The 24659-nt window shown below is 38.3% G+C and overlaps 2 protein-coding genes across 2 annotated transcripts; one reads left to right on the top strand and one right to left on the bottom strand.

Annotated features, from left to right (window-relative positions):
- Nucleotides 1-332: 332 nt before the first annotated feature.
- Nucleotides 333-18808, top strand: pwp2h (PWP2 small subunit processome component). Its single transcript, XM_053477545.1, has 21 exons — nucleotides 333-467; nucleotides 2366-2478; nucleotides 3524-3618; nucleotides 3693-3792; nucleotides 3896-4039; nucleotides 5068-5203; nucleotides 5702-5973; nucleotides 6085-6228; nucleotides 6445-6515; nucleotides 9377-9513; nucleotides 9589-9737; nucleotides 9827-9974; nucleotides 10107-10257; nucleotides 11940-12120; nucleotides 12274-12421; nucleotides 12564-12672; nucleotides 13222-13287; nucleotides 14419-14637; nucleotides 16488-16638; nucleotides 18200-18274; nucleotides 18417-18808. Exons 1-21 carry the CDS (start codon nucleotides 450-452, stop codon nucleotides 18589-18591), a joined length of 2802 nt encoding a protein of 933 aa, XP_053333520.1. The 5' UTR covers nucleotides 333-449; the 3' UTR covers nucleotides 18592-18808.
- A 2289-nt stretch (nucleotides 18809-21097) lies between these two features.
- LOC128506855 (nicotinamide N-methyltransferase-like) lies at nucleotides 21098-24408 on the bottom strand. The gene is made up of 3 exons (XM_053477460.1): nucleotides 24184-24408; nucleotides 23836-24043; nucleotides 21098-22215 (listed from the first exon to the last, which is right to left on the bottom strand). Exons 1-3 carry the CDS (start codon nucleotides 24341-24343, stop codon nucleotides 21783-21785), a joined length of 801 nt encoding a protein of 266 aa, XP_053333435.1. The 5' UTR covers nucleotides 24344-24408; the 3' UTR covers nucleotides 21098-21782.
- Nucleotides 24409-24659: the final 251 nt, after the last annotated feature.

The following is a 24659-nucleotide window of genomic DNA, read 5'->3' as shown; positions in this document are numbered from 1 at the left end:
AATACTCATTTTGTGAGAACATTTTAACTTATGTATATTTAATAGCAGAAATAATAATAATATTAATAATAATGATAATAATAAACACATTTCCTCTCAGTCAGTTCACGACTTCTACGGAAGTACACTTTTGATTACTTTAAAATTAATAATTTGTGTTTTATTTTTATTACAATAATTATTTTTATTTTTATTATTGTTATTGTTATTTTTTTAATATCATTTTAATCTCAAACATTAGTGTTTTTACATCCTTATGTTTTCTTTTATTTCCCCCCGCTGTCATTTTATTTTGTAACGTCTGACCCGGAAGTACTACTCGTCAACATACCCATACACATCCCCACGTGTTTTGGTGGAAGAAACAGTCGTGTGTGCATAAGCCGGGCTTTCTACCGAAATCCATCAGTAAATAATGTCAAAATATTTCAACGCCATTTGAGACGAAGATGAAGTTTGCGTACAAGGTACGTTCTGACCCATAACGCTTCTAAAAGTGATCCTTTTACTGTGCAGTATGTAAGCTAAGGGAGCTAATTCAGCTAGCAGGCTCACATCTGGATAAATTTGGGTAAACTTAGTGTAAAATCTGTATAATAAACACCAAGAGAGAATGTATGGAAGTGTTTGGCACAACTCAACCTGATCGCAGAATCGGCTGAAACATTTAAAGACTGACAGATCTCAAATATTATAGTAATATAATAAATATAGTATTTTTGTGTGTGTGTGTGTGTGTGTGTGTTGCATAGCAAATTTACCTAAATTCACTTTTTGGTGTCTTGAGTGTTAAGGATCTTGTAAAGTTGTGCTCTTGTATATATTTCTGGCATCTACTCCATGATCTGATACTAAAAATATCAGAAAATGCAAATGATGGCGTACTTTAAGAATCTTATTTGTCAGACTATAACCCACTATAACATTATGTAGTACTGTAGTGCACTAAAGTATATTGTGATTCCCAGATTTCAAATTGTCTTCAAATTTCCAAATTGCACTCTGTCTTAAAGGTTTAATTGCACATTTAAAGGCACCGTTTGTTTTTGCTCTTTGCTAAAAAATATGAACTCATCTCTCTATATGACAGGAATGAGACAGACATGCTTTTTTGTTCCCTTGTTTCTTTTTCCATCAGTCTGACTGTGGCTGGAAAGAAGCTGTTATAGAAACATGCTTTGTGCGTTATACTGTTTGGTCTGCAGTCTGTTCCAGGGGATCCTTTTTGTTGTTTGGTATTTTGACCGGTCAACGTGTGCTATCTAATACATCGAGCAATGCATCATCCCCAGCCTGGAAATATATCTGTCATTTCTGTGGCAGTTACTTAAGGTGTCGGCTCTCCCAAACTTCCCACACTACAGGCAATTTTTGAACCCCAATTAGCCGAATCTGCATGTCTTTAAACTGTGTGAGGAAACCCACAAAGCACGGGGGAGAACATGCAAACTCCATGCACACTGACCTGAGGCGGAAATTGAACCCAGACCCTGAAGGTGGAAGGCGACAGTGCTAACTAGTATGCTACCATGCTTCACTGAGGATACTAGTTTGTCTTTTTTTCTGATCCTCTTTGCAACCATAATAATAATAATAATAATAAGTTTGATAGATGGATGGATAGATGAATAGATAGATTTTGCAGTGGTCATTTTTGCATAAGAAAAAAAAGGGGGATTTTTTTTATATGAAATCACGTTTTCCCTGATGAGCAAGCCGAGAGGGCGGTGGCAAGGAAAAACTTTGGGATGGCAATATGAAGAAACCTTGAGAGGAACCAGGCTCAACAGGGTGATATCAGACAGCAGGGATTGATCTGCAGTCATACTGTGTGTTAAAAGTCTGTTTTACCCCTATCTCACCTATGCGGTTTGACTCAGGGTGAAATGCGGCCCGAGTTCAACACCGTGGGTTGCCGCAGTTGTCCGCTGGCGTTCCGCGAAATTCTGTAAGGACCGCAAGCTTCCGCGAGGACCGGCAAAAAAATTAAACGTGTAAGATAAACATGTTTAATCTTTTCCTGCGGAAAGATCGAAACGTACTCACAGCGCCAAAAACTTGCGGTGAATCATGATGAACCGTACTTATGACCACCGTGCAAAACCGCGTAGATGAGATAGGGGTATTAGTTCAGACTCAGGTACGAAACTGTTTGTGGGAATTTCAGTCATGAACTACTGAGCGACTGCAGGCCGTCAAAGAACAGCTGTCTGCATCACAAGAATTTTTAAAATTTTAATTTTCTTTAAAAAAAAATCTTTTAATACTGTATTTTTTTGTGTAAAACCATACAAAACAAATTCATATCCCAAGCTTGATAAATGAATTATGTGAAATTTGGAGTTTATTTACTTTCTGTTTGCAGTTTTCCAACTTACTGGGTGCTGTTTATCGGCACGGGAATCTGACGTTCTCCAAAGATGGCAATTCAGTCATCAGTCCAGTTGGGAACCGCGTCTCGTTGTTTGACCTCAAGAAGTAAGTGACGCACATTTGATAATTTCCGACAAAGTCAGTTTGGTCAGCCAGCTATCCAGACCTGTCTAAGAAGTTAAACATGAAAGGAAAAAAATACTACTTTAATACCAACTTTTGATTTTTGATTACAGCAGCTCTGACAGTAGTTAAATCTCTGGTTTCTATTAATTTGCACAATTATAAACCGATCATTAAAAGCACCAGGAGGTAAAATGAATAATACTGATTATCTCCTTTTAATGACGCCCGTCAGTGGGTGGGATATAATAGGCAGCAAGCGAACAGTCAGTTCTCAAAGTTGTTGTGCTAGAAGATGGGCAAGCAAAAAGATCTGAGAGACTTTAACAAGGGCCACGTTGTGCTGGGTTAGGGCAGGTGTTTCTCATCTGCAATAATTGGCACTAGGGCTGCACGATTATGGGCAATTTAATTACAGGTAATCACCAACTTTTAAACATTTGAACATTCGTAGATGCAAACAAACCAAGTTCCCGTGTGTTGAAGAAAGAATAGCCACTGCAGTGCACGAAATGCCAGTATTTACAATTATATACAATATTTTCAGTTTAAGTGAAAAAAGTCCGTTATGTGTGTGGGGGAGAAATGTGTTGGGTCATATCAAGTGGATTGGTGTGCTTTACATTGTATATTCAAATCAAAGGCATATAAGATTTACCTCGTCTGACTTAAGAACAAATCCTACTTATGAATGTGCTCACAGAGCGGAAATCGTTCGTAAATTTGACAACTTGACCGTTTTTGGACTGCAATTCCACCCTACTTGTGGTCTATAAAATAATAGACGTTTGAGCTACGGAGGATTATTTCTGCAGAACAAACATTTAGAATAGATTAAGACTTAACAGTGATTAATCAAATAAATAATCACTAATTAACCTCCCTGGAAAACATTGAACCAATAATATTTATTTACTTTAAGTTTACGCCAAGCCCACAAACCGAACCAAATTAACGCAGTAGACAAAGCAACACTCATTGTTCAGCATCCAACCGATTAACATTAATGCTGTTCTTCTTGCTTTAGTAACAAGTCTGAGACATTACCAGTGAGCACCAGTAAGAATATCACCTGCGTGGGGCTCTCCCCTGATGGAAACACGGCCATACTTGTTGACGAAGGTATCCATATTACTTGGTTTCTGTGATAAATTAAGCGGTGAATTAGGTCACTAGCGTTCAGTCGTCTCTTGTAGATGGAGCAGCCGTATTGATCAGCTTGTTAACCCGAGCTGTACTTCACCATTATCACTTTCACAAGCCAGTCAACAGCATCCGCTTCTCTCCTGATGGCAAGTAAGTCACTCCGAAACACTCGAACACATTTGCCGTGCATGTGTAACTTGATGAAATCCATGGCCTGCTTATTTGCCCATGTCTTTTTTATTTTTTTCTGTAGGAAGTTTGTGGTTACTAAAGAAAATGTCGCTCTGATGTACCACGCACCAGGAAAGAACCGAGCCTTTAACGCGTTCGTTCTGGATAAAAGTTATTACGGACCCTTTGATGAGACGACCTGCATCGACTGGACTGATGATTCCAAGTATAGTACCTGCAGCTAACCAGCTCTAAAAAATTTGTTTGAATGAATAAGATTTTGAATCAGATGTTCACGTTTCATAAAAACAAAGATTTTCTCTTTAAAGATTACTTTTACAGAATGTCAAGATAAATAGTTTATATGATTGGCATAAGCACTTCCATCACCGAAGTAGCTTGTCTTCTTGGGAATAAATAGCATTGGTTAAAAACCCTTAAAATACACCAATCAGCCATAACATCACTGCTGAAAATCAATTACACACCTTAAAACTGGTGACCGGATCATGGTCACCCAAGGCTCACCCAAAGTGGGGACCAAAGGCCAGCCTTTACGGTGAAAAAGTCAATGCTGGCCATGATAGAAAGCCACCAGAACAACTATCGATCAACAGGCCTCCAGGCAAAGAGCACAGGGCCTCTAACCTGCGTCCAAACTCCCCAGATCCCAATATCGTCTAGTACCCACGGACACGGGACACAGATGCCCAGACCCGCAACCCATAGCATACAAAGAATCTGCTGCCAACATCCTAGTGCTAAACACCACACAGCACATTCCCCAGGCGTCCTGCCAATGGGTTCCCATTGGCACAAGGGGAACCCAAAACCTTGGTGATTTTAGTGTTATGGCTTTACTACAGTCTTTCAGTGCTGAGGTCCTTTTGTCTTTTGCCATTTGTTCACTTTGTTCTTTTCAGTCATAGCAACATAAGACAATCATATGTGTTTATTAGTGAGCTCATGTTGAAGTGGGCATGTAGTACCTCGTTTTTGCATGTCTTCTCCAGGAAACATCCGTCATCACTAAATACATTAGCTCTCAACATATAAACCTCAAACAGGAAGGCACCTTTTAAAGGGAAAAAAACTATTGGGCACATTGGCACTTGGTATCTAATTCTGTTCTTCCATTGGTTGCAGTAAGAATTCCATATAAATCCTGCTTACGTTCTTCTTATTGAGATTTCTTTCTAACAATACCTTTCTTCTCAATGAGTCGAGTTTTTAATCTAATCGTCATTGTCTCAGGTGCTTTGCAGTGGGGAGTAAAGACATGACTACATGGATATTTGGAGCGGAGCGATGGGCGAATCTGATCTACTACTCTATAGGAGGCCATAAGGACGTCATCGTGGGGTGCTTCTTTGAGAAGGACAGTCTGGATGTAAGTTTTTAGTGTTTCCTGTTTTCTGACATGACTTTAAAAAACTTGTTTAAAGCGTTTGTATGCAGCCTTAATTCGAGTTAAGATAAATTATGGCCCTGCAGGTGGCGCAGCGGAACAATCATCCAGCGATCGCAAGTTCGAATCCGGGGTGATAATGTAGCCTCCTGGATTGGGTAGCTTAGACAAAGCTGATTGGCTCATCTCTGTTGGAATGGGAGTTACCCTAGTCCTCTCGCATCAATCATGATGATGGGTGTCTGAGAGTTTTGCAAGCTGAAGGTCTTTCCTTCGAGTGTTTAGGATGAGGACGAGCAGTTGGGTGGGGGGGAATAAGGCTGGCTGGTGTCATGTCTCATGATGGCCTTCGCCCTGGTTGGTGGTTGTGCCCTAATGATGATGAGTGGGAATTGGCTACAACTAAATTAGGGGAGAAAACCCAGGAAAGTCAGTTGTTTTGTGTTGTCATTATACTTTCCCATATGTCTTGTTGTGCAGTTGTACACGGTGAGTCAGGATGGCACTCTGTGTGCGTGGGAAAGCAACACCGAGCTCGATGGCTTATGCAAGGGACCCAAATACTCCGAGCGCAAGAAGATGGAGGAGGAACGAAAGAGACGCGAGAACGACGAATCCAAAGAAGAAGAGGATGATGAGATCGTGGAACTGGATGAAGACGGCCAGCCAAAGGGAGACGTGATAAAAGGCAGTGCGGACGCTCCAAAAGAGGTGGAGGGCATCAAAAATGTCCGGTACAAGCAGAAAAGCAAGTACGTCCTGCGTTTTAGACTATTGTGCATGTTTAAATATTTTAGAGCACTTTAGTTAAATTGTGAATTTTTCAACTATGAATTAGAATTTTTTATTTTTTTAAATCGCAGACACTTTTTCAACAAAGAGGGCGACTACAACAACCTGACAGCAGCAGCGTTTCACAAGGACACACACATTCTGGTGACGGGTTTTGCCTCGGGAGCTTTTCACCTCCATGAGCTGCCTGACTTCGACCTTATTCACTCACTCAGGTTTGGCCACATATACACACACACACACACACACACACACACAATACTGCCAGATCTCTTAACCTCAACAAGCCATATTAATTATTGTGTGTGTTTTCTGCCACAATCAAGACCTTGGACATGATGTGATGTGCCAGTCTTATAATTGGTAATATTAATATTTTAACATGCACTTTTCTTAATTATTTATTTGTTCTTTTTGGTTTAAACTTCCAGCATTTCAGATCAGAGGATATCCGCGATAGCCATGAACCCCACCGGAGACTGGATTGGCTTTGGCTGCTCAGGTACAGATACACAGCAGTATCACATCCTGTTAGTTTTACACGGGCAAGTGGGATAAAGTAATGGCACTTCAGTCCTGTATGAATGAGACCCGGTAACATTGTTCCTGTATTTAGCTGTCCAATTAAGCCTCAGATCCTTGTTTATGACTGACAGGAGTAAAACACTGTGTGATCTCCTGTTCTAGGTTTGATGTTCGATGTATTCTGACATACTTTTCTGCTGACCATGGTTGTAAAGAGTGCTTATTTAAGTTTCTGCTTCAGTCTCAAGTCTGTGTAGAGCGTTGTGAGCATTTAAACTTGTGCACTCATGTTTGTGTGACTCTGCGATTAGACCGCTGAACCTTTAATTGGTGATGGGTTTTTTATATCACTGTGTTGAGTCTCGTAGAAATTCTCTGGTGCGTTTTTTTTTTTTTTTTTTTTAACGTTTTTTTGGTACTTAAAACAATGGCGAATGAGACGTTCAAACTGATGTTTGTGACAGCCTCTCACCAAGATTTTGCTGCCATCTGCTGGCAATCTTTATAGAGCAGCGAGGACGAATTGTACAACTGTACATATTTACGAACTTAGTCTTTCCTTAATTTGGTTTAGGCTTATTCAACTTTGAATGAAAAAATGGTAGTGTAGGGGGAAAAGCCTGAAATGGGGGAAAGTCAATTCAATTATGAATCAAGTCAATTTAATTTTTTTAATATTTTGTGTGGCATTTCACTGATTCTAAAATCTATTTATTTACATTTATAATAGAAATGCACTGGTTGATCGGCTGGTTTTCAGTTTAATTCACAGATCAGCCTCAGATATAAATGACTAATTGTCTAATCCACTGACCACACACACTTACACCAGTCTCAAAACATTGCTAGCGCTAATTATTCTTGAACATTTCCCATGTGAGGCATTTGGGCGACACTATTATGTAGAGCGACTTATAAAAGTTTCCGTCATTGGATAGATCCCTACATTGGCTTACTAGGTTACTAACCATAAGAACCATAAGTCAAAACACAGTTTGGAATGTTATTATTATTATTATTATTATTATTATTATTTTAATGGGAGGGGCGTGTTAACCCAAAGAAGCTGCACACATTGCATGCTCACAGTCGCTTAATCCGTGCACTGATTGTCAGGTTGAGTTTTGAGACTTTGATACCGTTTCTTAATAATCCTACAGTTGGTGCAGTCTAAACTATTTGCACGTTTTTATCCCCTGTAGTAGGAATGAATGATTTGCTAAGTTTGTTTACAAATTACAGTTATGGTGGATGACCGAGATAAGTGCTACTTGCTAAAAAATTTTGTTGAATTTACTTTAAAGTTGAAGTTAAACTCTAGCATTGGAAAATAGTTTGTATAATTGAAACACACAGATGCTAATAAACTTCATGCAGAAGCATAAATCAGGCTTTACAGTAACCCCTGCCTGTCGGCTCATACCGGTTTGTTTTTTTTCCTTCAACCTCTCTCATCAGCAAGGCAACAGAAGCAGTATGACACTCACTGGATGTTTTTGTTTTTCACACTATTTTGTGTTAACTGTAAAGAGACAATGTGTGGAAAAACCCAGATGATTTTACAGTTTCAGAAATACTTGAACCATGCCATAGTGAAAGTTCATGATATTGCATTTTTAATGTGAGAAGTAGAAGCTCTTTGACCTGTAGTGGCACGATTTGACGTTGTACGCTGATTGGATGGCTGTCAGCGATGGTGTCCAGTGAGTATATCACTAGGAATGTGTCTTTTCTACTGCGTTCTGTAGAAACCGAAGCACAGAATTAACACATAATGAACCCTTGCTGGTGTATTATGCAGATTACTGAGTTCCTAGCACATACCTACATACTAGTGATGGGAAGTTTGGATAAGTCATTTTAGTGACTCAGTTCTTTGAATCTCGTTCATTTTAAATCTTTTTTTTTTTTTTTTTGTCAGTTCAGTTCAAATAGTGCAGTTCAAATTAAATGCTTCTCCTCATAAGTCTTCTAGTCCGAGTCATTTGTTCTTTTGAATCATCTATTGCACTGCATAGCGTCTTAGGGAGTCACGTGACAAAAGGATAAAAGACTAGGACTAGAAAACTCATGAGAAGAAACACTCGATTCTGTTTCCTGTATACTGCATTACATAGTGTCTATGGAAGTCACATGACAAAAGAATGAATAATTCGGACTAGAAGACTCAAAGGTAACTACTCATTTCTGTTTCCTGTACGTAACCTACAGAGGTTTTGCGATGCTTTCGCATGCGTGGCCAGTAGAAAATGAACAAATCACTCTCTGAGACTACTCGTTCATCTGAGTCACAGTAAAGAGCCCATTACTACTACATACCTGTTAGGGGCATGTGGCCCATTAAGACCAAGTGATAATGCACAAGCTTGTGTGGCCACAAATTCTATGACAAATGCGTAAAAAGGAATCCGTTTTGGACTAGGGGTTGAACTACTGATCAGAAGGTCCTGGGTTCAAAACTCCAGTACCACCAAGTTGCCACTGTCAGGCCTTTGAGCAAAGCCCGTTATAATGAGATAAAATGTAAGTCTCGTTTGAATTTTTTATAAACTATAAGATCGATACATAGATGCAAGGAAATTGCTGCTACATACCATCTTCCAGGCACATCTGGAAATTTGATCCAGGAAGTCATCCAGGAAGTGATATCAGTGTACAGGTAGTTTTACAGTGATGGAAATGAGATTTACAGTGGAAATAAGTCCATTCCATATTACATTACTAAACCTCAGGGAGGAAAAAACTAATCCAGCCAGCCTGGAGCTACTTTCTCAATAGGAACGTATGTATATATGAAATGATTTTCTGTGCATTTGAATTTGCGTGTTGATTTCACAGGTCTTGGACAGCTGCTGGTTTGGGAATGGCAGAGCGAATCCTATGTGTTTAAGCAGCAAGGTCACTTCAACAACATGGCGTCTCTGGCGTACTCTCCTGATGGACAGTATCTGGTCACCGGAGGGGATGATGGCAAGGCGAGTTCATTTTCATAGAAGTGTAAATATAAATGAATAAATCCTTTTATGTATGTAACATCTTATCACGTGCAGGTGAAAGTGTGGAACACCACGAGCGGCCTGTGCTTCGTCACGTTCACGGAGCACACGAGCGGCGTAACCGGGGTCACCTTTACTACCAGTGGCTTCGTGGTGGTTAGCGCATCTCTGGATGGCACCGTCCGAGCTTTCGATCTGCACAGGTAAATCGTATTCGTGGCACGTGTCAGGTCTGTGGAATATTAAGATGCCAAAGTGCAAGTAGTGTAGTGTAAAAATCGTTTCTGTTTAGGTACCGTAACTTCAGGACGCTAACTTCTCCACGGCCAAAGCAGTTCTCCTCACTGGCGGTGGATGTGAGCGGGGAACTTGTGTGTGCTGGAGCTCAGGACTCGTTCGAAATCTTCCTGTGGTCCATGCAGACTGGACGCCTTCTAGAGGTCAGGATGTCAATTAATAGATAATAGCTTAAAGCATCCAAGTAGCGTTTAATAAAATATTAATGTAAACATGTAGAATGTGGAATAGAACTCTAATGCAAGTGGATTGATGGATCGTTGTGTGTGAGACAGGTGCTGAGCGGTCATGAGGGGCCCGTGAGCAGTTTGTGCTTTAGCCCCGTACAGTCTGTGCTGGCCAGCGTCTCCTGGGACAAAACAGTCCGATTGTGGGACATGAAGGACAGCTGGCAGACTAGAGAAATCCTGCGACTCACATCTGATGGTAAGACAGATGGACTTGTCTGTCGAACACTTGAACACGACCGTACTGCGACGCTGTCTTAGGTGTCATTTGTTGTATATTTTCTATATTTGCACAGCTAGGTTTTTCTTATACTTTATATTTTGTTTTATCCTCTACAGCTATCTTTTCCTTAGCTAAAGTTCTTCTTTCTTTATTTTATTTCTTATTTTATTCCATATTTATTTCCTATTGATAAGCTTTTATTAAGGGCACGGGTGGTCGTCTAAGCATTTCACTGCATATCATATTGTGTATGACTATGTGACAAATAAAATTTTTAATTCGAAGTATCGCTAACCTTGCCAGGCACAGGGAATCTAGTTTGGTGTTTAAAGATGTGCTTAGTTATAAGCTGTGTTCAGAGGTGGGTAGAGTAGCCCAAAATTGTACTCAAGTAAGAGTAGCTGTGCTTCAAAATAATATTACTCAAGTAGAAGTAAAATGTAATCATCCAGAATATTACTCAAGTACGAGTAAAAAAAAAAAAAAGTAAAATAAAAAAGTAATTTATTTATTTATAATCCGATTTATTATTATTATTATTATTATTTAGAAATGATATAAGCGGCCAAACTAAATGCTGAAATAATGTACTAATTCTGAAATTTCCGAATAATAAAATAAAATAAATAAATTTGATAAAATAGACGAATAAAATTAATATCTTTACAAAATAGCAAATTAAGAAATAAAACAAACAAATTTCCTCACTTTTTTCCACAATATGAGGCTTTTGAAATAAATACCTCCTGTAGGGAACATGTGTACAGTATGTTTGAAGAGTGTAAACTATTTCCAGTGTACGACAAACTGTATATTCAGTTGCCCTCCAAATGACTCAGCAGATAGAAAATAACGTGTACAAAAATGTAAGAAACTTATATTTTTGAGCTTCTAGCTTATTTGCTAATTATATATTTTAACACTGCAGCATTAAATAAAACAGCCAAACTAACAGCGACAGGTTTTCTTCGCTGTCTCTATCACAGCTGAATATTTTTATTCCCCGCTATATGCAGCGTTTTTGCTTGGTTATTTGACTCCATGCGGTTACTGTTATTGCGGCTGATTGGTCAAACAGAGTCATGTGATTATTGTTGCCGAATGTAGTGGAGTAAGAGTAGCGTTTCTTCTTCACAAATCTACTAAAGTAAAAGGAAAAAATATGGTGCAGTAAAAAATTGTTCAAAAAGTTACTCAAGTAAATGTACTGTAAAATTTGCAAGATTATGTGGCACTTTTTTATAAAAGAGCTTTTTTTGGGTTTATTAGAACATAAGGATAAATATACATAGAAAGAATCGTTGAAAAGATTGTGAGAGAACAAATTCAAATAAAAAATTCTAAATCAAATTTCATTTGTCACATACGCATTTTTTTTACAAATGATAAAAGAGTTCAGATAAAGTATGAAATAAAAGAACAATTATACAAATATAGAAAAAACTTTTAGCTGCAAAAATGAACTATATGTACACGTAATAAACTAAGGTAGAATTAAATTTAAATGGCATTCGGATATAGAAACGCAAGTCCAATCATGAGGAAGACAATGTGCAGAATACTGTGCAAAGTTCCAGTGTGTGCATTAATATGTAATGTGCAACATGATGAGTTGTATATGTATGTCTATAAAAGTGCATCTTTTCGTTCTTGCCCAGGTCTGGGAGTGACGTATCGTCCTGACGGTCAGGAGTTGGCCGTGGCCTCTCTGGATGGTGAGATCACGTTCTGGAATCCTCAGACAGCGGCTCAGGCCGGCTCCATCGCCGGCCGCCATGACCTGCAGATGGGTCGCAAAGAGACCGACAAGATCACGGCGAAGCAATCTGCCAAGGCCAAGTGAGTATTTATGAAGCTAAAATAGAACTGCTCTGTGGCCTAAAACAACTGCTTAAGAACATCTGTTAACTTCCAGGGGGTTAATGAAGTATCTGTTATGAAGCAAAAAGGTTTTTAAAAGCTAAAGCCACTTTAATATTCTGTTTTCTTTAGGGCCTTCACTTCGCTATGTTACTCTGCCGATGGCGAGTCCATATTGGCTGGTGGCCACTCAAAGTTTGTTTGCATTTACAACATCAAGGAGCAGATCCTCATGAAAAAGTTTGAAATCTCCTGCAATATGTCTCTGGATGCCATGGAGGTACAGTCTCATTTGCTCATCCTGATGAATCCTAAACAAGTCAGACATGCTTCTGTGCATGCGAGGCTTCGTATAATTGTGACTGTTTGAAAGATTTTGATTGGTTCAGTGATTTTAACTCTCATGTCACGGACACCGCTAGGAGTTCCTGGACAGACGTAAGATGACGGAGTTTGGTAGTTTGGCACTAGTGGATGAAGGAACAGGAGACGGGGACGGAGTTAGACTCAGCCTTCCTGGAGTGAAGAAAGGTGAGATGGTTTCTGCTGCCAAGATTTTGAACTTATTAAAGAGCCAGTTACCTTGATGATAATGCTTTTCTTTTTTTAGTAACGTGTAGATTAAGTAGAAATGATTGTAAGCTCAAACCTGCGTAAATGAGAATTTCATGATTTATTATGATTTATATTTTACGTGTTGTATACTACAGTCTTTAACCACAGTAGTGCTCTTATCTTATTTGTCAAAGTGTTGAATACTTCAACACACATCAAAGGTTTCAACTAATCTTTAATTTTTTTTTCTTCACAATAATAATAAAAAGATCAAAGTATTTTGTAATCCAGCAGAAAAACATATAATCTGTGATATGGGGAAACTTTCTGTATTGATCATTTATGGCAGTGTGTAAGTGCTTTGTACTTACACACTGCAGTGTGCAGTGTCCGTAAGGGTTCTGGCATGTCATTGTCTTCAGGATAGAGGACAGATAGCCAATAGTGTGATGTAATCTAAGGTTATGTTCTGTCAAGGGAGAAAACCAGCCCAAATTAACACTAATATGTTAAACACCCCTTTAGGTGACATGAGCTCACGCCACTTTAAGCCAGAGATTCGCGTCACCTCTCTTCGCTTCTCCCCCACTGGTAAGTAAAAGTTATACTCTCGTATATACTGTACAAACACGACAAGTAACAACCAGTTCTTGCTACTGTACCCTTGGAAACACAACGCATTATTGTGTCTCTTGCTCAATTTTTTTGTCTCAAATTATTCTATGAAGTTCTTTATGGATGAGGAGGAGTGTAATCAGAAAGACATTGCTTCAGATTAGCCGTGTGGTGTCGTAACCTGCTAAAACAACAAACAAAAAAATGGCAACAAAAGCAAAATGATGTATAATAAAAAAAAGCTATTTAAAAAATGCATTAAGACATTCAGCATACTAGTGTATAATAGTCGACTGCGTTTGATCCAGATCAATCCTACCTCGTCACCTACCTGGCAATCTGGTGAAATGCAGATTAATTGCACACATTAACTATTCTTGTGCAAATTAAAATGTTACTGCCTCTGTATAGTGAAATATTTTGGACTATTCCTGAGCGGAAAGTTTTTTATTTGCACGAAAACACTTTCATGCCATAACAAAAAATGTTTTTTAATTTGTGTAAAAAAGAAAAAGAAGCAAATTTGTATGGACCTTTTTGTATTTACCAGGGTTGCCAGATCAAACTGAAAAAAATCCCCCATGCAGTACTGAAAACCTTCCAACCTGATAAAAACCAGGCCCAATAATATCTATACTAGAGGTCATACTGTAGTCCAATAATATATTCACATAGTTAACTTAAATAAGAGTAATTTATTACCAAAATTTAAAAAAATCAATTAGTTTCGCAAGATTTTTTAAAGAAATGTTTTAGCTTTGTTTAAAGTATTTGGTTTCAGGTTCAAACCCGACCACCACCATCAAGTTGCCCCTTGTGGGCCCTTGAGCAAGGCCCTTAACCCTCAACTGCTCAGATGTATAACAAGATAAAAAAATATAAGTTGCTCTGGGTAAGGGCGTCTGCCAAATGCTGAAATGTAAAATGTAAATGTTTATTTGTTTCAAATAATTAATATACTGTGATTGTCCTACTAGAACTGTTTGAATAACTAATACACAGCGCTTACTTTTCTATTACTAACATTTAATAAATTTTTGCAGTTTAATCAGTTAGGGAAAACGTGACATTTGCAACCCTAATCAACAACATCTGTCCTTCACTCAGGACGCAGCTGGGCGGCAGCCTCCACCGAAGGTCTGCTCATTTACTCCCTGGACGCCCCGCTGGTTTTTGACCCCTATGACCTGGACATGGACGTGACGCCAACCAGCATCCGACGTCAGCTCAGGAAGAAGGAATGGACATCAGCGATAGTGCTCGCGTTCCGCCTGAATGAGACCGCTCTCATTACAGAAGTGCTGGAAACGGTGCCTTACGACCAGAGTAAGTCCAAATGATGATAATCTTCATGTATTTCAGTGGATATTTAATTTAAATAAGTAATGTCTGAGTATTTCCAGTGGACCAGGGGTGAGATTGTAAGATATTTTTTGCAGAATAAGGCTGCACTTAAACCACAGGCATACATCTGTAGTTGATTTAAAAAGGCACACACACCTGTCTATATAAGGTCCCACAGTTGACAGTTTATGTCAGAGCACAAACCAAGCATGAAGTCAATCCTGTCTCGGAGGTCTACAGACAATTCCTTTGTCTTGAGGCACATCGGGGGAAGGTTACAAAAAAATTTCTGCTGCTTTGAAGGTTCCAATGAGCACAGTGGTTTCCATCATCTGTAAGTGGAAGAAGTTAGAAACCACCAGGAATCTTCCTAGAGCTGGCCAGCCATCTAAACTGAGCGATCGGGGGAGAAGGGCCTTAGTCAGGGAGGTGACCAAGAACCCGATGGTCACTCTGTCAGAGCTCCAGAGGTCCTCTGTGGAGAGAAAAGAACCTTCCAGAAGGACAACCATCTCTGCAGCAATCCACCAATCAGGCCTATATGGTGGAATGACCAGACGGAAGCCACTCCTTAGTAAAAGGCACCTGGCAGCCCGCCTGGAGTTCGCCAAAAGACACCTGAAGGACTCTTAGACCATAAGAAACAAAATTCTCTGGTCTGATGAAACAAAGATTAAACTCTTTGGTGTGAATGCCAGGCGTTAGGTTCGGAGGAAACCAGTCTCTGTTCATCACCAGGCCAATACCACCCCTACAGTGAAGCATGGTGGTGGCCGCATCATGCTGTGAAGATGTTTTTCAGCAGCAGGAACTGGGAGAATAGTCAGGATAAAGGGAAAGATGACTGCAGCAATGTACAGAGACATCCTGGATAAAAAACCTGCTCCACAGCGCTCCTGACTGAGGCAACAGTTCATCTTTCAGCAGGACAAGATATCAAAGGAGTGGCTTCGGGACAACTCTGTGAATGTCCTTGAGTGGCCCAGCCAGAGCCCAGACTTGAATCCAATCGGACATCTCTAAAGAGATCTTAAAATGGGCTGTGCACCAACGCTTTCCATCCAACCTGATGGAGCTTGAGAGGTGCTGCAAAGGGGAATGGCCGAAACTGGCCAAGGGTAGGTGTGCCAAGCTTGTGGCATCATATTCAAAAAGACTTGAGGCTGTAATTGCTGCCAAAGGTGCATCGACAAAGTATTTAGCAAAGGCTGTGAATACTTGTGTACATGTGATTTCTCAGTTTTTTGTTTTTTGTTTATAATGTATTTGCAAAAACCTCAAACTTTTTTCATGTTTTCATTATGGGGTGTTGTGTGTAGAATTCTGAGGGGGAAAATAGAATTTAATCCATTTCGGAATAAGGCTGTAACGTGGAAAAGGTGATGCTTGTAAATACTTTCCGGATGCACTATAAATCTATTTTTCGGAAAAATAATATAAATCTATTCGTCATTAGTGTACGTTCCTCCCAATAACCTCACATCGCTTGGTGTTTTATTCCTCTTATGCCACAGTGATTTGCCAGTGATTTATATTTGGTTTATCGATTAAAGAATGTCACCCTTTTACCAATTTATAGTTGCATTTCGTGCAACATATAGATGCTTATCAGTCCCGTTATAGCATAATTAAGTTATTTCTTTGGTGAAGAAAAAACCTTGATGGAAGGCTGACAATTAATTTGGTCAAATATTAGATGTTTTTGTGGATTTAATACCATATTTGAAGGTGAATGTAATAAAATCTAAATTTGGCAAAACCAGGACAGTTCTGGTACATTAAATATTGCATCTTTTGTTTTGAATCACGTGGCTTCTCTTCTGCTCTTTAAGTTGAAGTGATCTCCAGCTCGCTGCCAGACGTGTATGTGGAGAAGCTGTTGGACTTTGTGGCCTCCTCTCTGGAGAAATCCCGACACCTGCATTTTTACCTCACCTGGGTGCAGAACCTCCTCACCTTACACGGGCAGAAGCTTAAGAACAAGTAAGGAAGGAAGGCTTACAGTAGACCTTTTTGTGCTGATCACAGCTGATTTTTTATTGTTAAAATATATACTTGTTTTATAGTTATAAATAAGAGAATTTGGATTGTTTTCTCTTAAATGTATAGGGTGTACAATAACATGGCTTGCTGTATGAACAAAGTCCAGCCTACTCGTATGTGGATGAATAAACTTATGATTATTAATTCTTAAATGCATCATGTAGAAAATACAATGTTCACCATATGTGCACACTACATACAAAATAGATTCAATAACTTTTTTTTGTCGCTTAAGAGAGCAATTAAGATTTTTAAATAAAGTAAGCTAAGATTCAGCTATAAAACATTGTTACTCCTAATAAATACCTTAACTTACAAACACGTATGTAAAAGATCTTATTGAAGAATGGCCCAAATTCCTGTATTAACATAATGAGGGTGAGTCAAAAATTATCCGCACTCCAGTTATATTAAAAGTTCTGTTGGCCGCACTGTCTCGTCACCCGTGGTTTACCCAGTCACTGCTGTGCAGGTATGAACATGTTGCATTGGTTCTTTTTTTCTTTTTCTTTTTTACGCAAAAATGGATGCCTCGTTTGTGATTTGCACAAAAGAAGAGCAGCATTTCCTTTTTTTGTGGTCTAAGGGTGTACCTTGTGCTGAAACAAGAAGAGCGTAAACAGAAGCGTTTGGATATATAAAAACAAAATTTTGACCATTTACTTTAAGGAAGGGGAAAGTTTCTTAGAGAGAATCATTACTGATGACGAGACGTGGATTCATCATTACGAGTCTAAGAATAAATGCTAGAGTATGGAACGGTAACATCCTCAATCACCGACAAGAAAAAGTTTAAAAGTCAACCATCAGCTGGAAAATTCTTACAGTTTTCTCAAGGGTCAGTATTATCAGAAATAAGGTTCAACAATCAACAGTGCTCGTTACAGTAAGACGCTTATTGAAGAGCTGAAGTCTAAACTTCGGATTAAAGAGAGAGCTAACCAAGGGCGTTGTGATATTGCATGACGGTGCACGTCCACACACTTCTGTCGACACTCTGCAAAAACTTTATTTTGAGGTGTAAACGCGTTCTCCCTATAGTCCTGAACTTGCTCCATTGGAGTTTCATCTAAGAAGTGAACACAGAGGTGCACTCATGGCTTGCAGCTTAGCCTAAAAATGTTTTTTTTTTTTTTGACGAGGGAATATAAAAGCTTGTTGACAGATGGACAAAGTGTACTAAAAAGCAAGGAGATTATATCGCAAAAATTATATATTTGTCTTTTCTAAATGTTAATTTAAATAAATTCTACAGCCAGTGTGCGAATAATTTTTGACTCAACCTCATATAACCATGGTTTACACAAAACACAATGCAGTCGTTAAATCGCATACTGTGATGCTGTAGACCGCATGTTGTAGATACTGGCATGTTGTGACCAGTGGAAATCAAATGCATCTGTTTTGCTTAAATATGTAAAATATGCAATGATGCTTTACACTGGTGTCGGTAGCATGAATAAATGTGCGTTGTGTGTTAACCAGCGTATTTGATTGACAGGTCATCAGCGATACTCCCCACAATACAGCAGCTGATAAAAAGCAGCCAGAAACACCATGATGACCTCTCCAAACTGTGAGTCCAAAACTCCACTGACACACACGCACACAAGCATTACACATTACTCTCTTATCTCTCTAAAGCTAAAAGACTATCATTAAAGGCTAAAGTAAAACTTGTGCAAGTAATAAACCAATATAATTTTGTTTTTTCTCAGCTGTGACTGGAACATGTACACTATTCGCTACACCATGGCTCTGTCCAAACAGAGAGGGACGAAGAGGACGGCACCAGATTCCCTTTTTGAGGAAGAGGAGGCATCTTCAGAGGTCATGGGTTCCGAAGATGAAGAGGAGGATATGATGACCGAGTCACTCTTAGTGGAGAACTGACCAGGACAATAGACAAATCATTTAAACCAAGAACTGCATGGCAAGCTGGATTGGACCAGTTTAAAGAACGGAGCCGCCTCTTTAGTTTCATGTACACTGTATGAATAATTTATCATCTTTTATATGTTTTGATAACAGCATTGATTTACCATCAGTAGTTTTATACGGCTCATGTTTGTGTGTATAAAATGATTAAAACTGCATAAATATCTTTTTACATTTTTTGTTTTTGTCAACTATATTTTGAGGAAAAACCTTCATATAGTGTATCAGGCTGGTTGGACCACTTATTTTAGTTGGTCATCGTTTGTTGAAGAATTTAAATTTGGAAAACAAGAGAAACTTCTCCTAAGAAGTGCTTAAATGAGGTAGTGCTCTGAAATGTCCGTACTATCAAAAGAGACAAATATGATGTATATCATATGTTTACTTCCTTGGTAGATCTTGGAGGTACAGTGGGGCAAAAAGGTTTATAGTCAGCCACCAATTGTGCAAGTTCTCCCTCTTAAAAAGATGAGAGAGGCCTGTAATTTTTATCATAGGTATACCTCAACTATGAGAGACAAAATAAGAAAAGAAAAAAAAAACAATCAAATTGTAGGATTTCAAAGGAATTAATTGGTCATAATAATAATAATAATAATATTTTTTTATTTATATAGCGGCATTCCAGAGCTCAGGGACACTTTACAATGAGTAGAAAAACAGTCAACAAACAGACCAAAAATAAATAAATAATAATAATTCCTCTGAAAAATATGTATGTGGTCACCTACAAACAAGCAACTTCTTCTTCTCCTCAGTTACCCACTTGTTACCTGTATTAATAGCATATGTTTGAACTCTTCAGTATACCTGTCCACAACCTTAAACAGTTACACTCCAAACTTCCCTATGACTAAGACCAAAGAGCTGTCAAAGGACACCAAAAACAAAATTGTAGACCTGCACCAGGCCAATAACTCTGAATCTGCAATATGTAAGCAGCTTGGTGTGAGGAAATCAACTGTGGGAGCAATTATTAAAAAATGAAAGACATACAAGACCACTGATAATCTACCTCGATCTTTGGCTCCACGCAAGATCTCACCCAGTGGGGTCAAAAAGATTACAAGAACTGTGAGCAAAAATCCCAGAACGACATGGGGGGGACCTAGTGAAGGACCTGCAGAGAGATGTGGCCAAAGTAACAAAGGCTTCCATCAGTAACACACTGCACCGCCACAGACTCAAATCCTGCAGTGCCAGACACGTCCCCCTGCTTAAGCCAGTACATGTCCAGGCCCATCTGTAGTATGCTAGGGAGCATTTGGATGATCCAGAAGAGGATTGGGAGAATGTCACATGGTCAGATGAAACCGAAATAAAACATTTTGGTAAAAAACTCAACTTGTGTTTGGAGGAGAGAATGCTGAGTTGTATCCAAAGAACACTATACCTACTGTGAAGCATGGGGGTGGAAACATCATGCTTTGGGGCTCTTTTTCTGCAAAGGGACCAGAATGACTGATCCGTGTAAAGGAAAGAATAAATGGGGCCATGTATCATGTGATTTTGAATGAAAACCTTCTTCCATCAGCAAGGGCACTGAAGATGAAACATAGCTGGGTTTCAGCCAGCGATAGCCCCAAAACATCACTGCTCTAGTGGAGATCTGCATGGAGGAATGGGACTAAGAAGTTTTGGTCCTTTAAATTGAATTGTAATTTTCCACCTCCTTGTAACATGTCCATGTGTACCATTTGTCCATATTTTTATTTTGTAGTATCATCCATTTTTTAATAACATCATTTACATTTTTTAACATAGAAAAAGGTTATTCTATTAAATCACTCTAAATTACAGAAACCACTGTGTGTCCTTTCACACAACAAAAACACCCTCAGGCTCTCATATTGAAAATGTTTGATTACAATAAAAAATCGCATTATAACATTTTACAAGATTAAAATGTTAATTTTACATATTACATCACACTTAGTATAAACCACAAGAGCTTATTTACATTTACTTTTAAGCAAAGTGCAAAGCTGCTTCATAGTTATGGATTAAATTATATTAAAAGATGCTGTCCCACTATATGTATTAAATATTTTAGATCCTTTTCCAGTTAATCACTACTTTTGGTGAGACCTGTATCACGCCACCTCGACTCATTATTAATTAAAGCTGTGATATCTGCATTAATAATTCCACTGACAGTTTTTCACATTCTGGTTCTACACATTCATAGCTATCCGCGGTCTAATGATATTTTAAAGTAATTCCTTCCAGAATCCCATCTGGCAGTTCTTTATACAAATGCAAAGTTCCTTTGGTATGAAGATCAGTTGCACTGCTATGAATGTACTAGTATTACTAAGCTTACTAAGTGTAGTTTTTTTTGGCATCCACATCAGATTAATATGAGTACATTAAATTAAATAAATGTCTTAAGGAGAATTATTTTCAATAAATGCTATAAAATACAGTCAGGGGTCTAAATAATGAGAATGAGATCCTTCATTTTTATTTTTTTTATTGCTTTGGAGTAGAAAGTAAAAGTGCAGAAAGTGACAGATTATATTTTTTATGTTTACATTTGTAGTTGTTGAACATAAATTTTCTTACATATCTGGTGTTCAGCAGGAACAAGTGAAACGATAAAGTAAGGCACTACAGACTACAGAAACTACTTCAAAATCCTGAATTCAGTCGATGTTCAAGTTTGTTTTTTGCCTTAACAGTATGTGCGTATAATAGTTTGTCCAACGTTATCATTATCCATTGTCTTATAATTTACAGATCAAGGTTAACTGTTTCATTGGCTATGCATTGATGAATTTTAGATTTTATTCCCGCAATCTAATATAAGAACTAAAAGATGTCTTAAACCGCATTGGATATACACTTTGACATCATTATTTGTTATTCATTTTTGTTTACTCATAATTGGATTTGCTTGCTATTCTCAGGTTAAAATAAATATTAGAAATAATAAGCTACAAAAAGCAGCTATTTAATGCCAGGTGTGTAATACTGTATAATGCTGGTGGGGTTGTGTTAGCTAGCTAAATTTGCCAGAAATCTAGTAATCTACTACTGAAAGCCCATAAGGCAAGGGGTTATGTTTACTTTTTTTTAACTAAAAAACATTCATGGTATGTTTGTTGTTTGTTATGTATGTTATGTTGGGTTATGTTAGGACATGCTTAAGGAGACTTGTTAGGCTTCAGAGCGGTGAGACAGAAAAAAGCCTCGAAATCTGAAACTTTGTTGCTCTCACGATCTTCTGCATGAAAAACCTCAAATTTCTGCAGAGTGAAGCCTAGGTTTCTGATAATCTCCTCAATAGTTTCTTTGCTTAGTTTCAGGCAAGAGAAGCGGACTTTATCAACATAATAGAAGGTCTCTCCTAAAACCCCAATCATCACCAAAGCCCCACCTGGACTAACCAGCTTCGACACTCTACAGAGTGCATCCCTGTACGCTGTTAGGTCTTTACACGCTGCCTCAAGACACAGGGATGTTATCACACACTCTGCAGGTTCGATGATCTCTGGCTGAAACATGTTGTCTGAGAGGACGTTACATTTCAGCACTCGTCTCACCCGCTGTCTGAGTTTCACTTCCACATCAGATGATCTGGAGAAAAAATAGAAACTTAGTGGCACTTTAAACTCTCACTTTTAAAGTAACTAGTACATTATTATTAATTAATTTTATTATTAGTTCACTTTTATCATTATACACCAAAAAAGTCACCCGGATTTAACTAAGCAAATAGTTAAGAGCCTTCCACTGGATAATTACTGCACTGATTTTCATGGTTCAGCTTATAAGTTATTTAACCCTAATTGATGCAGTGAGTAGCTGCTCATTTCTTAAACCCCCATATCAAAAGACAAATAATGTGGTTATGTTCTCTGTTTTAGGAGGGTCAAATTATTGACAAGCTAAGAAAACAACTAAGGAGATTGCTGAAACTACTAAAATTGGGTGATGAACTGTAAAACAAATTACAGGAAAGCGGTAAACCATCATCTTCGAGGGTAAAACATTGTTGGTAAATGAATGAGCACAATTGGAGATCAATTAAACATTTGAAAAAAATTCACTCATAAAATAAATAATAGTAAGAGCATTTCACACATAAAAGGTGAAGAGAACTCAAGGGATTGGGCCTAAACAGCTGTGTAGCTTTAAGAAAACCACTTATCAGTTCTCAGCTCTCCCATCGTCAATACAAGATCTTGGAGAGAAATAAATTCAGCTCTGTAGTAATATTGCATAAGCTCATCAAACTGATGTAATCGTTTATTATAACTGTAATCAAAGCCATAAGGGGTCCAATGAAATGTTAGATTAAGAAGTATCAAAAACTGTCACTACCACTATACAAGCAGAACATTTGGCAGAGTGCCCGCCAACTGTTATAAATGTACAGGACTCTTTAAGCATATTTGATGTTTAAACATCACTGTATTGAAACAATTAGGTAAGAAGGGTGTGCCAAAACTGATCTAAAACAATATGAAAGGTTATTGTTCCTACGAGTGGTTCACCATGTTATTGGATTATAGGGAATGCTCATTTTCTCTTTTCTTGATGTTGGATTACCTTTTGGGGGAAAAAAGTTGGCAAGTGCCACAAAATTGTTATTCTAGCCCTGGTAAATAAAATAGCATTGAAAAATTAATCATGAATGTATAAGAGAATTCCCCAAACTGTTGCACAAAACTGAAAAAAAACCCACAATTGTAAAGATTCTCTCTGTATGCTGCAATATTTCCTTTTACTGGACAACCATATCCTGTAGACAGTAAGATCTGTGAAGGCACGGTTTGCCCAGGTAGTAGAAGTAGAAGAACTCGAGAACCCTGCACAGAACACTTGGAAAATAAGAGTGTTTATTCATCTTTTATACCGCTTATCCTATATACAGGGTATGCAGAATAGATAAAAAAATTTGAGTAAGTGATGTTTAAAAAGCACATATGGATGTAATAATCATGTGGTAAAAAAAAATTCTTGCTTTTCTTTTGGCACAACAGTTTAAAAAAAAAAACGTTAGGAAACCGCCGATTTTAAATTGAGACTCTTTTCATTTTAAATTTTACCACCCTGTGTGCTGCTGAGGTTTTCAGAAGCATTCAAACTATCTGACTAAATCTATGCATTTGTTTTAATAGAAGTGGTTAGATATTAGTGTTAACATTGTATTTGTAGAATTGTTGTTAATATAGTTTTATCATTCTTTCTCACCTTTTACCGTCCAGTTTACACACATATTCGATGATGGGCTTCCAGTCGAAGCACCCGTCTTCGTTCTTTAACCATTTCTCGATTTCTTCGCGATTCCTGTCTGTAAAATCAGACAGCACGAGCTCGTCGAAGTGCTCGCACGCGCTGATGACGGCGTGAATAGTCGGCCCGCTTCCCACTTCAATCAGCCTCCTCCCTTTGATCTGGCCTGAGAGGCGCGCGCGCGCACGAGAGAGAGAGAACGCGAGAACACGCTTGAAACACTTGCTCCTTTAAAGCAAACATGACCGATGACACGAATGTAATAAAGCTATATGTTAAATACACACTGTTCCTCAATGACCTTACCAGTCAAAAAAGTCTTGCTCAGGCATCCTAAAACAAAACTAAGATATTCCTTTTCATCCGAGTGACCTTCTGGACGATGATAAAAATTATTAATGTAGGCTCTTGAGTTAAAAAACGCCTGATAGTAGTCTCCCTCGGTGAACTGAGAGCTCTCCGCCATGATGTTTTAGTGAAAAGTTCAAAGTGGGAATGACAACTCGAGGACGAAACTTTCGGTTTTGTTTTTTACTCGAATGAACGAATCAGCTGAGTCGTTTTGCAAGCATGAAGTGTTGGCAAAGTTTTCTGTTTATATCGTAATTTTGCAACAACAAAAAAAGTCTAAATCTATTTAAACAGAATTAATAAATATGCTTATATACTGATCAGCCTTAATATTTTGGCCACCTGCCTAATATTCAATTTTATTTATATAGCGCTTTTCTCAAAGCAGCTTCACAAAAAATGAAAGAAAAAATTATTTTAAAGAAATTTTT

The sequence above is a fragment of the Clarias gariepinus genome, chromosome 18, assembly GCF_024256425.1.
Source record: "Clarias gariepinus isolate MV-2021 ecotype Netherlands chromosome 18, CGAR_prim_01v2, whole genome shotgun sequence".
NCBI lineage: Eukaryota > Metazoa > Chordata > Actinopteri > Siluriformes > Clariidae > Clarias > Clarias gariepinus.
This window is presented reverse-complemented; position numbering and strand designations above follow the sequence as displayed.

Bases quoted from the DNA above. Each gene is read 5' to 3' on its own strand.
- pwp2h (XM_053477545.1), top strand. The intron at 9,975-10,106 runs GTCAGGATGTCA...TGTGTGAGACAG, and splicing joins AGACTGGACGCCTTCTAGAG to GTGCTGAGCGGTCATGAGGG. The intron at 13,288-14,418 runs GTAAGTAAAAGT...TCCTTCACTCAG, and splicing joins TCTTCGCTTCTCCCCCACTG to GACGCAGCTGGGCGGCAGCC.
- LOC128506855 (XM_053477460.1), bottom strand. From the start codon at position 24,343: ATGGCGGAGAGCTCTCAGTTCACCGAGGGAGACTACTATCAGGCGTTT. The intron at 24,044-24,183 runs GTAAGGTCATTG...CGCGCCTCTCAG, and splicing joins GAGCAAGACTTTTTTGACTG to GCCAGATCAAAGGGAGGAGG. The intron at 22,216-23,835 runs GTGAGAAAGAAT...TTTTTTCTCCAG, and splicing joins TGTAAACTGGACGGTAAAAG to ATCATCTGATGTGGAAGTGA.